The 12,751-nt window shown below is 53.0% G+C and overlaps 1 protein-coding gene across 1 annotated transcript in view; it reads right to left on the bottom strand.

Annotated features, from left to right (window-relative positions):
* Positions 1 to 12,206, bottom strand: part of BMP8B (bone morphogenetic protein 8b) — a 29,826-nt gene extending 17,620 nt beyond the window's left edge. Inside the window, exon 1 of the mRNA XM_072974696.1 lies at positions 11,587 to 12,206. Coding sequence (XP_072830797.1) covers positions 11,587 to 11,926 — 340 coding nt within the window. The 5' untranslated portion in view covers positions 11,927 to 12,206. The remainder of the gene's footprint in view (positions 1 to 11,586) is intronic.
* Positions 12,207 to 12,751: the final 545 nt, after the last annotated feature.

Genomic DNA, 12,751 nt, shown 5'->3' with positions numbered 1-12,751 from the left:
CGGAGGGGGCTCTGTGCACAGTACACAGCAGGTACCCACCCACAAGGGCAGCCGACATTTCTGGCTCCTAAGCCCCAAACCCCACCTGCCCCGTTCAGATGCCTGCTGACTCGCAGATCCACAGATGAGGCAGAGGACGGGCCCCTCCTCTGGGAGATGGACGTCAGATCCACGGCAGAAAAGGGCCACATGGCAGCAGGGACATAGCTGAGGGATGGGGCTCTCCCCGGGGTCAGCTTTGTGTGGATGGGAGGTGGGCGGAGAGCAGGCTCGCAGCTGACTCTGGAGCTGGGACTTGAGGGCTGAGAGTGGATCTGCCATGATGTCAAGGGAGAAGGACACGGCAGAGGAAGGGACCAGCGTGAGCAAAGGCCTAGACTGAGGAACGACGGCACCAGCAGGGAAAACAACGGCATGAAACCCAGCAAAGGGCCAAAGGACGGCAGGACCCTTTCTGGGACAAGGTGAAAGAAGGAAACGGAGAAAGATACATGGAAAAGAACAGGAAGAAGCAGGGCAGGATGACATGGATGGAGAGGCCCAGTCAAGTGCTGGGGAAGTGGAGGATCCCATGGCGTGATCTAAGCAGGCTTCCCGGAGGAGGTGACACCAGAATTGGCCTTGAAGGACAGGGCAGTCTTTGCAGGTGGAGAAGGTGGCAGGGAGGGCATTCTACACACAGGTGTGGGGTGCCAGGGCTGCCCACCATCCAGCTGTGTGAGGCTCAGGGCATGAGTCTGGCTGTGGCCTGACTGGGGAGGGCTGGAATTCTGCCCTCAGAGTGTGGGCTGTGCTCCGGCCAGTGGGGCTCAGGGTTCTGGACATCAGAGCGCGTGGTTTGAGGCTAGACTGGAAGCTATGTGTGGAGGTGAGGGTAAAGCCCAGGCTGGAGGGACCAAGGTGGCCAGTGGCAGGGCTGGTCTAACAGTCTGGGCAAGAGACCGCAGGAATGGAATAAAGCCCACATCTCCCCAGCTGCCCGGATATGCCCCGGACAGTATATTTAGAGCATCTCACTTTAGCCTCCTGTCACTTTCAAACACTAAAAATCTGTGTTTCCACAAAACAGGAGTGGGAGCCGCCCAGTGCCTTCCCCCAAAACCAACACTGAGGTTTTAATTACATGTTTGCAAGTCTTTTTAAAAATTCTCTCTTTGGCTACTAGGCTCATCGACCACAAGTCACCAGGCTGGTGGTGGAGGTGGATGTAGGAGCGCTTCCTGTCCTCACAGTGAGTATCTGGTCCAGCGATGGATGGGCAAACAGCTGTGCTGGGTAAGGCCAATGGACACACATGTTTGGGTAGGAGACGAATTTTTCTCCCCCAAACCAGGGAGGAGAGAAAATAGAACGTCCATCATCTAACAGGGTGCTGGACTCACAGCAAATGCCCACCCACGAGCCAGACTGTTTCAGAGGCAGTGTGACACAGGCGGGATGAGGGTCCTCCCACACAGGAAGGGCGTGGAGGGCAGGGGTCTGGAACTTTGCTGAGTGATGCTCACCATGAATACCACCACACAAGTCCCCTCCCCCGTACAGAAACACACACACAGCTTTGGGGACAATCTCTGTTCATTCGTGGCCTACAGAGACCACCTCTGTTGCATGGCTGTGTAAGCATCCCTACAGGTTGAAATACATCCAGGCTGGTGGTTGTCACAAGATGTGGCACAGATAGTCAGGAGGGGTTGCTCAGTTACGCCCTGTACTGACCCCTCTTGAAGCATTTTAAGTGTATCTGCCCACAAGGCACAGCGGAGTCACTGGGAACCTCTGTCTACACGCCTAACACTGACTCATGTTGGATCCAGGACTGAGGGAACAACCACGAACCTGCCAGCTCCTGGGGGCACCAAGCTCTGTGGTCTCCCTCCTTGCTGACCTGAAGGCGCTTGTGTGCTGGGTCAAGACAGTCCTGTTCACCTGGACTGACTAGAGATCCAGCCCTCCCTCCTGTGGGTTTGTGAAATCGGTACCCATCGCCCAGTAGTTCCAGTAGCAGAAACTGCCCACCCTAGCTGTTCCAGGCAAGCACTGGAGATGGGGCAACTTTAGGAAAATGATTTTCACCAAAACTTGGTGAAGTGTCCTAAAGTATGGAACTGGGTAAAGAAAGTAACTCTGTAACAGAGCAGGGCCCTATGGAGCCTTCCTGGGCAAACTCCACCATGTCCTCTGTCTGCTTCTTGTCTGTAGAACAACTTTAGCCAAAGAATAAATTTAATTAGAGAAATGACAAAAAGCAAAAACAAAGGAAAACAGTCAAACAAGACAAAATATGGATAGTTTATCCATTAAACAATGTCAAGGACCTTTAGTTTCTCCTCAGCAGCTATAGATAACATTCTGAGCCATACCCTTTGAGCTGTTTTACAAACACTAAAACCTCTACCAGGGAGAAGTTAACTACATGATGACCAGACTGTAGCCATGACATAAGCTGCCACAATTCCAAGAACTGGCCTCAAGAAAATGGGAACAAACCAAACCTGGGACTGAAGATTAATGCACTTAAAACAATCAAGATGATGCTGATCAGACCACTGTCTGACTAATTTCAAGATGACTGTCAGAGCTAACTATGCTGTTCTGCACATAGCCCTGTCCCTCCTCCTATACACCCCTGAAACTTTCCTTTAAAAGCTCTTGCCCACTGATTGGCAGTGTGGAGTTGCTTTTGGACATGAGTCCATCTTCTCCCCTGGTTGCCAGCCTCCGAAATAAAGCAAAATTTCTTTCCTACCAGTACTTCTCTCTCTCAAGTATTGGCTTTCAAATGGCAAGCAGCTGAACCTGAATTCAGTAACAGCTGCTTCATCTGACAGTCAGTGAGAAGGGTAGGGAGAAGCCACCTGTGGATTTGCAGCTTTTTCAGTGGCTGTAGTTTTGAGTTAGAAGAATGATTTTCCAAAAGCTGGTGTCCAGGAAAAGTGTTTTCTGGCAGCTCTATTTCCCTCTTGTTAACTGCATAGACTGAGCCTGCTTTAGCCAGAGAGGCAATTTAGGGCAGCCCAGGGGGCTCTGGTCATTGGTTAAGGCCCTCATTTCAGGCCTTCCCCTGCACCAACCAAATATGGACGACCCACCTGGGCCTGGTCTCTGCCTGTGCAAACTGGGAATAAGGAACCAGCCCAACTTTCCTCACAGGGCCATGAAAGGACTTTGTAAACAGGCAATGGGCTGAGAGTGGTGGCCATTCAACAGGAATTTGGGATGAGTCTGATTTGCAGTCTCCCTCCTTTGGCCAAAACATGATACTCTCAGGGGGCCTGGTCAGAAATTCCAAGGCCATGGGGTGGAGGGGAAGGGGAGATACTGAGTGATCTAAATAAATGTATTCATTTGCTCATTTATTCATTCATTCACTTATCAAGTTCAAGTTACAAACAAATTTATCGAGTATGTAAGTATGTAAGACTCTGTTCCGAGCTTTGGGGACACAGCCATGAACAAGACAGATAAGCCAGGTCTCTGCATTCTCGGCATTTACAGTCTAATGGGGGAGACAGAATGTAGACAAACAACCAAGTAAAAAGGGATGTCATCTCTATCGGAAGTGAAATACAGAGCGTTCCAGGCCCAAGAGGGTTGGGGGGCGGCGGAGGCGTTTCCCTGCGAGAGGAAGCAGGTAAGAGCAGACGTGCGCGTTCTCACGCAGCGCTGATGGGGACGCGGTGGAGAGGAGCTCGGCAGCTTCCTTTTGCGATACCCCTGCAAAATTACATATGAACCTACCCTTTGGCACAAGGATCTCAAAAACACACCAGCAAAAATGTGAAAAGACATGCGCAAAGCTGTTCACTGGACATAGGGTGTAGATCAAGCTACACTTGGCTCCACCACACACCTCTACATGGTTATTTTCTATAAAATTATAAAAGCTGCCAAAAATGTTCCAACACTGAACCAGCTTTTCTGTCTGGGGAAGCAGCAGCAAATGAATTTACTTTCTGGATCGCTTTAATGCGGCCTCCTGGTCATCATTCACTAACGAGCGCTAATTGGACCCCCAGCCCCATCCCGCCTTCTCCTCCAGCCTCTGATAAACAACGTCCGGATTGGATCCCATGATTGAGGGAAGGTCAGGAGGGGGCGGCCTCCACCAACCCGGCTGCTGGCCACCTTCTGCCTTTCCATGTCTGGGCCCTGCACCCCCATTCACAGGCTAGACCTCCAGAGCCACACCCTGTGTCCACCAGCCCCACACCAACACAGGCTTCAGCTATTTTTGTGCCCTGGACCAAATTTAGAGTCACTCGGACAACCTAAATCTGTCTTGTTTCTGACCAAAAGGTAAGAATTCAAAAGATGACCTTTTCCTTCAGTCCAGAGTAACTCTTAAGGGAATGGAGTCTTCTGACCCGTCTGGCAGTCCTTCCTGCCCTCAAGCCCTTCCCCAGTCCCACTGGGCCCACAGGAGGGTCTTAAGCTTGGCTCTACTTTCCAGGCCCCCTGAGCTGGCCTGGTCCATCCTCCTGGCCTCCTGGGCCTTCTGGTTGCAAATATCTTCCCTGAAGTCCTTCCTTGAAGCCGCTCTCTCCAGGTTCCTCCATCCTGCCAAGTCTAAAGGCTACTTTCTTCTTGGTCCAGCTGTAAAAGCCCTCTCGCCCCTCTCTGATCCCACATGATCAGCCTGCCCATCTCTCCCTTTCTCTGTCCCTGGTTCATGTGCCCTTTGGGTGGTGAACAATTTGGGGGCAGAAACTGAACAATGTGCAGAGGAAATGGGACGCCTTAGCCATTCACTCATCCAGCCTCTCGAGTCCCAGGGACCCAGAGAGGGGATGCCTGGCCCCTAGTCTCAAGGCTCCTGGTCCCCAAGACAGCAGCTCAGGGTCCAGCCATGCATCCCCTGGGCAGGGGCGTCCTGCTGGTCTGGGAGTGGCTTCCATGTCACAGCAAGTTTCTATCGAAGCCCCCCATGTTCTCACTTTGCTACGGGACTTGCCTCTGTTTGTGGCCTGGCCCCCGAGGTGGAGGACAAGCTCCCTGGAGCCCTGGAGATGGACAGGCTGGGCCTGTCTGGCTGGCCCCTCCGGGAACAAGGCTGAGGGCCCCTCGGACCTAAGATGAGAGCCTAGTCCCCGTGGCCCTGGCCCATCAGCTCCCAATTCTGCCTCCCGAAGGCTTCCTCCCACCCAGAAATCTCAGCGCTGGGAGAGCAGGCCCCGCTCATGTCTGAGGTATTTTTAGTCACTTCTCATTACTGACTTTTTCAAGAGTGGTTTCCATAAATGGCTCTGTGCTCGTAATTACCGGTCCAGGCCTCAGAGCTACAGAGCCCAAATGAAAAGGGGACACCACGCTCCGTACCACATCAAGCCCGCCAAGGCCAAAAATAGATCCGAGGAGATGTGAGCAAGAAGGATGCGGTTCTTCTGGTTCAAACCCAGGAAAGAACTGAACTGTGGGGTTTTCCAGAAAGACGTGGGAAGTGACACACGCACTCTGTCCCATGGGGAACAGTGCACCCCTGTTCCACGCCTCACCCCTGCAGGAGCCCCATCAGCAGGCAGGAAAGGCGGGGTGACATTCTTTCATCAGAGCTGGAAAGGCCTTTGGGGCCACCCTGCATTGATGAGGAAACTGAGGCCCAGAGGGGCAGAGACTTGCCAGGGGTCACACGTCAAGTTGGGGCCCTTCAGGTGGACTTGCCAACGTGGAGCCCATGTAATACCATGTAAATCCTCTGGGTGGCGATGCTGGGATGGGGGTGGTCACCTGTCTACAAGGTTCTTCCATCAACAGGTGCCTCCAGGCAGGGCCCTGGGGGGACTCAGGTTCCAGGAGAGGGCCCAGGGTGACCTGCCAAGGTCAGGAGGCTGGTCCTGCCTCTGTGCCACCGTCCAGGTCCCAGCTCCTTCCCCTGCCTCCCAGGGCTCCCCATTCCCGCTGCCCTTCCTCTTTCCTTCAACTTTGCAGGTCTGCCCTGATCACCTGCTACTAGGAGCTGGGGGTAGGAGAGTGGGGGGAAGGGGTGCCAAGAGAGCCAGATTCCCCCTGGGAAGACAGGGGCTGGGGAGGAGTAGTCAGTCATCAGGGAATCACAGAGTACACCATCCTGTTGGCTGGACAGGGTTTTGGAGAAGAGAGACACATCTTCAACTACTGGAAAAAGAAATACCTTTGGAAACCATCAACAAAAATGAAAAAGCAACCTACTGAATGGAAGAAAATATTTGCAAATCACATATCTCATAAGGGGTTAATATCCAAAATACATAAAGAACTCATACAGCTCAATAGCAAAAATAAAAAATAAAAATAAAAATAAATGGGCAGAGGAACTGAATAGACATTTTTTTCCAAAGAAAACATACAAATGGCCAGGAACATGAAAAGTTGCTCAACATCACTAATCATCAAGGAAATGCAAACCAAAACCACAGTGAGATATCACCTCACACATCTTAGAATAGCTATTATCAAAAAGACAAGAGGTAAGTGTTTGTGAGGATGTGGGAAAAAAGGAAACTCTTGTGCACTGTTGATGGAATGTAAATTGGTACAGCCACTATGGAAAACAGTATGGTGGCTCCTCAAAAAATTAAAGGGAGAACTACCATACGATCCAGCAACCTCACTTGTGGGTGTATATCCAAAGGAAATAAAAACAGGGTATCAAACAGTAAAAAGATATAAAAAAAAAATTAAAAGAGAAAAAAGGTGTAAGATGCGTGGTGATGGATGTTAACTAGACTTACTGTAGTGATCATTTTGCAATTTGTGCAAATATTGAGTCATCTCGTACATCTGAAATTGATACAATGTAATATGTCAATTATATCTCAAGTTTTAAAAAGAGAACCATCTGCACTTCCATGTTCACTGCAGCACTACTCACAATATCAGGATATGAAAACAACCTCAGTGTCCACCTCCAGATGGACAGATAAAGATGACACAGCGTATCTACATACAAGGGAATGTTATTCGACCATGAGAAAGAAGGAAATCCTGCTTTTGGAACAACATGGATGAAATCTGAAGGTATTATGCTAAGTGAAATAAACCAGAGAAAGACAAATACTGCACGGTATCACTTACATGTGGATTAAAAAAAAATCAAAAAGTCAGAAGAGTAGAAAAGGGGTTGCCAGGAGCTGGGGGTGGGGGAAGTGGGGAGAAGTTGGTAAAAGGGTACAGACTTTCAGCTATAAGCTGAATAAGGTTTGAGGAACTAACGTAAAACATGGTGACTACAGTCGATATATGTTGTATAATTGAAATTTGCTGAGAGAACAGAAATTAAATGTTCTCACACACAAAAAAGGATGAGCCTGTCAGGTGGTGAATATGTTAATTAACCACGTAGGGGGAATGTTATATTTACATGTATAGCAAATCGTCCTGATGTACACTTTGAATATCTTACAATTTTATATGCCAACTATACCTCAATAAAGCAGAAATAAAAATAAATAAATAATAGCTAGATAGATAAAAAGAGAAATACCTTTGGGCATAAGGTTACTCTAATAGTTGGCTTTTAAGATAGATAAAGGATTTGTTGTGAAGTGAAAGACAAAATGGCAAGACTGAGACATTTAGGTCCTACTTTGTTAAAAATAGTAATACAACTGTTAGTATCTGTATTGATAAAATATGAGGGCTGGCTGCAGGCAGCCACACCAAAAGACTAAAAACACACTGGCTTTGTGAAGTGGACAGAGGATTATTAGGGGCTTCCATGTTATATGTTTCTAAACATATGGTCTGAATTTTCTGTAAAGAGATTTCATAACAAATCTAAGGGGCATGAATTTTCTACAGTGAACATGCATTAGTTCTACAAATCCCAAAACAAAGATATTATGTAAATGACATTCCTAGTTTACAACACATGTTCACGTTTAATACAGTTCAGTTCAGCAGCATGTCCTGCACCTAATGATGGGCCCGGGGCTGGGGGGCGGGGCGGCTCCTGTGTAGGACAAGAGCAGAGGATGAACAGGCAGGGGGACGACCAGCTGTGTGGCCTTGGGAAAATCACCTAACTTCCCAGAGCCTCCCTGTCCTCTTTTTAAAACAAACACGTGACAGCCAACATGAGATGAAATGAAAGGACAGACGGGGAGGTTCCGGGCATGTGGTCATCACTGGCTGTCATCTCACACAGTCCCTGAAAAGCCCCTAGGGTGGGTACCGTGAGTACCTCCATTTTACAGAGGAGGAGACTGAGGTTCCAAGAGGTCTGCTGGAAAGTCCAGATCACACTGACAGTAGGTGGTGGAGTCAAGATGCAAATTCTGTCTGAGTCTCAGGTCAGAACCCCCAGCCCAGTCCTACCTGCTCTCTGTTGTCCATCCCCTCCTGGTTTCCAGATAGGGATGTCACCGTCTAGACCATGTGACAGTCATTTCATGGCTGATGTACTATTCTCTGTCTCTCCCACTAGAGGGTCAGCTCCACCAGGACAGGGACTTTGTTTCATTCTCTGTTACATTCCAGTAACTAGAACTGAGCCTGGCACAGAGCAGGTACCACATGAATATCTGTTGAGTGAATTCAGGAAAGAATGAAAGAATTCCCTAGTAAAGACCCAAAGAAAGTGACCCTGGGGTTCATGGAGGTGAAAGGTCACCCTGCAAGGTCAGGGGGGTGAGCAGGACCCCACTCGGATCCCTCACTTGCACTGATCCCTGCATCTCCCAAATCCAACAGCCTCAGCTCATCCACACCCCTGTTCTCAGCCACCCGAGACCACGGGAATAGAGCGGTTTGCTTCAAGGAAGGGTCAGGACAAAAGTGAAGGTGGCCCCATTCATTGCTGGCTAGACTTCTGCCTGCAGTGCTGTTTGTGCCTCAGTTTCTCAACCTGGAACGTGGGCACCTGCCACTGACCCATGGATGGGAGGCCTGTGAGAGGCCCAGGCCTCTGGGTCCTACAGCTGCCACTGATGGTCAGAGGCCCGGGCAAGCACCCGGCCTGGCTTCTCAGGCGCCAGTGAGGCCGACGGCAGAGGTGGAGCTGGAGGCAATGGGTGTGGGAGCCTCGGCGTGGGCGCTGATGCCACAGCCAGTCTGCTATTAGACTCCTCGGTGGTTCAGGGGCCACCGACCTTCAGGGGCCTGGGGCCAAGGCCTCCAAAGAAGGAAACAATCCTGGTAGGTGTCTAAAGCCCCACAGCAGCCTAGGTAATTACCGGTTAAAACCACTCTAACTGAAGAGTTTTACTAGTGCAATTAGTATATCAGAATAAAGAAGGCCCTTCTGACAGCTGGCTGGACCCACCCACAGACCGGGCTTCCACTGAACAAAGATCTGCTTGTTAACTTCACAGTGTTAGAGGCCTTAGATCTTCATGAAACACACAGAGATGGCGTGGGAAGAAACTGGGAATCCACAGCCCGGGTGACACCATGGATGTGCTGTGCAGCCCTGGGCTGGTTATTTAACCTCTCTGAGCCCATGAGATGAGGCTGATAAAACAAAATTCACAAGTTGCTACATGGATGAAATGAGGAATTATATTACTATGGAACTTCAAATGTGAATTTTTATTCTAAAAATAGGTAGAAACAACTTTGGTTGGCTTTTAAAATCTGATTCTGGGTTTCACGTGTCTATAAGACACATGGGGACATTTCCATCACATCCACACCAAGGTGGGCAGCAGCTGGGAGGAACTGGGCTGACCAGGGTCAGGTTCACCCTAAAAGAGAGGGCTGATTTTCTGCTCCTCACCCTCTATCAACCAATGACACAACTCTGAGGACAGATTACTAGCAGTCTCACTTTATAAGGAGTGATCTGAGGCTCAGAGAGGGCAAGGGACTTGCCTAAGATCACACAGCACAGGCAGGAGGGGAACCAGGTCCACCTGAGCTCAGGGTGCTGCTTGATTCATAGCAACAGCTCCCACCAGGGCTATGCTATGTTCACCTTGACCCAGGGGACACTGGGGAAGTGGGATGTGGGCTATGCAGTGACTCACTGTGATGGAAGGTGTCCCTGGGGGCAGTCTCAAGTGACTGCATCCACAGTTCTCCTTGGTCCTAAACCCTGGGTCTCCAGCACAGAGCTCTAGCCTCAGTTCCACATATGGTTGTCTCTGTCCCAAGCTCCCACCCCTGCCCTCTGACCAGGAAGGCAGCAACCAGAACCCACCAACCTGAGTCTTGTGCCTGGGACTGGGCTCCCAGCAGAGGTTAACGGCTGCCTTCTGCTGCTCACTCCCCCACCTGAGCCCCCCACCAGCTCTGGGTTGGGGGGATAGGCTTCCTTGACTGTCCCCTCTTCTTGCCCCACTGTAGGAAGCAAATGGCTAGACTCCACAAAACCTGCTGTTGCTCCCACCCCTAGGTTTCTCTTCCTAAACCCCTCCAAAAGCTCTGTCCACACTGAAAGCCTGCCCTCCTGGCACAGAAATGTCACCTCCTTGAGCACTAGATGTAGGGCTCAACAACTTCAAACAACCTGGGCCTGTCCTGGCTCAGCCATATAGAGGTCATGCTGTCCTGGGAGAGACACTGCCTCTCTGAGCCTCACTGTCCTCATCTGGAAGATGAAGATGAATGTCATGTCTGCTAACAGGGTTGTTGGGAGGGTTAAGGGCGATGCTGAAGGTGAAGGGAGGCTGGTGACTTGGCAAGGGTCCTCTCCTTGCTCTGGGCCCCCAGCTCTTTCTACCTGGGGCTGAGCTAAAAGTCCTTGGGTCCCCAGGTCCAGCCTGGTGTCTGCCTCAGCCCCAACCCCTGCCTTCACTGGCCACAGATAGAAGGCAAAGTGGATGGATGAGGGACATATGTTCATGAATGCAGATTAAAGAGTTTAGTAATGGAAAAGGTTATCTTTTAGAAATTTAAGGGTAAATGGCTCCATGATTTGGAGTAAAATTTCTGCAGAGAGGAAAAGCTGGGCTTTGTCTAGGAGAACAAAGAGGGTCCAAGCTGCCCATCAGGTCATTTCACAGGCCTGGACACTCATTCCATGTCAAGCTATGTCCCAGGTTTGGGCCCAGGGTGACAAGCCCACAGTTCCTGCCCTGCTGAGTTCACAGTCTACTCCTTCCCCATCAGCTCCCCTGACAGCTCACCCCCGCCCCAGGCTCTGGGGCTCTGGCCCAGGGAAGAGGCTGCTGTGGACTCAGGACATCGGGGTTCTCATCTCAGCTCTGGTCACTGTGATGATGTGACCAGGTTTTTCCAAGTTGAACTTTGTCCCTCTCATCAGTACCGCCCTTATCACAGTGACAGCATCACAGCCTCTGTTTACTGTCTCCCCAGGACCAGTTTCCTGACACTGCCCAGGTCCACCCGACACTACACGATTCTTACTCATGGGTGTATTGGGAGGGCAGTGAGTGTACACACCCTCGGGACTCGCATCCCTCGTCTGTCATTGCTGGTCCCGCAGCTCACCGACCCGCACACCCCTTAGGCTTCGCTGCCCTGACCTGGGCAGTTCCCCCTCCCCCGGGTCCGCGTCCACGACAGGGTGACCCCCGGCACTCCTGGCAGGTGTCCAAGGGGGCGCACACGCCCCGGCAGCCCGCGTTCAGCCCCCAGAGGCCACTCAGCCTGCCGTCCACCACGGGCCTTCTAGCGGGGTCCCCGCCATCCACCCGGGCCCCCTCTCACCCATGTTGACGAAGCTCATGACTAGGTCGGCGCGGCCCAGGCGCCGCTCGAGGGGCCCGCCGTCCTCGTCGTCGTCGCCGGCCATGGCGCGGTAGAGGTCCAGCATGAAGAGCGGCGCGGACGCGGGCAGCCGGGCGGCGGCGGGGGGCGCGCGGGGCCGGGGCCGCCCGGGCAGCCCGAGCACCGCCAGGATCTCGCGCTGCAGGTCGCGGCGCTCGCGCGGGCCCAGGCGGCGCTGCGGGCAGCCGGGCGGGGGGCGCGGGCCAGGGCCGCCGCCGCCGCCACTCAGCGCGCACAGCGCCAGGCCCAGCAGCCAGAGCGGCCCGGGGCGCGCGGCCATGGCGTCACCTGCGCGGCCTCACCGCGCGCGCATTCGCTCCCGGCCGGGCTGCCCGACGGCAAGTGGCGGGCCGGGCTGGGGACCGGCGGTCGGTAGCGGGCGTCGTCCGTGAACACAGAGGGGTCCCTAGAGCGCCCGGCGCGCGGCGCCTGTCGCGGCTCTGGGCCGTTGGACGCGGGCGCACCGTCTCAGGCAGTGGCTCCTCTGGGACCGGGGACCGTCGGCTAATATGTCTGTACCGCCGGGCCCGCCAGCCCCGCTGCTGCGGAGGCCTCTCAGCGCAGGGCGGAGGGAGAGCTCCCGTCGGGGTTTGGGAGGCGCGGACTCCCGGCAGCTGCCGCCCTGAGTCCAGCTGGGAGCCGTCAGGTCCCGCCCCCTCCGGACCCGACCAATGGGAGAGCACGGACGTGGTCAAGGCGACCGATCCCCGGGGAAGGGGCCCCAGGTGGCGGGTGGGGACGCAGGTAGTGGCGCCCCTGAAATGCGACTCTGTTGTGGACAATGGGCGGGTCGGGAGAGGGGTCCGTAGCCCAGCCGTAGGGGGCCTCGCTGTCGTCCGGGGCTCTCCTGCCAGCCGCTGGCTGCACCATCGGGCGGGCGCCAGGTCTCGGCCTGGGGACTAAGGGTAACGGCGCGGTGCAGGGTGTTTCGAACCCACGGGCTTCCGCGGGGCGAGCCCTTAAACATCCTATTCCAGCGGGATCCCGAGTCTTGGTCCTGCCAGCGGAGTGAGCTGTCAGCTCCGCCTTGGTGCGCGGTGTGTCGCCCCAGGACCCGAAATGCCTCAGTCGGGTCTAGAGGTCAAGGGACCCCGCAGCAGCCAGC

This window comes from Vicugna pacos, chromosome 13 (genome assembly GCF_048564905.1).
Source record: "Vicugna pacos chromosome 13, VicPac4, whole genome shotgun sequence".
Lineage (NCBI taxonomy): Eukaryota > Metazoa > Chordata > Mammalia > Artiodactyla > Camelidae > Vicugna > Vicugna pacos.
Note: the sequence above shows the minus strand (reverse complement) of the source record. Positions and strands in the feature narration are given on the sequence as shown.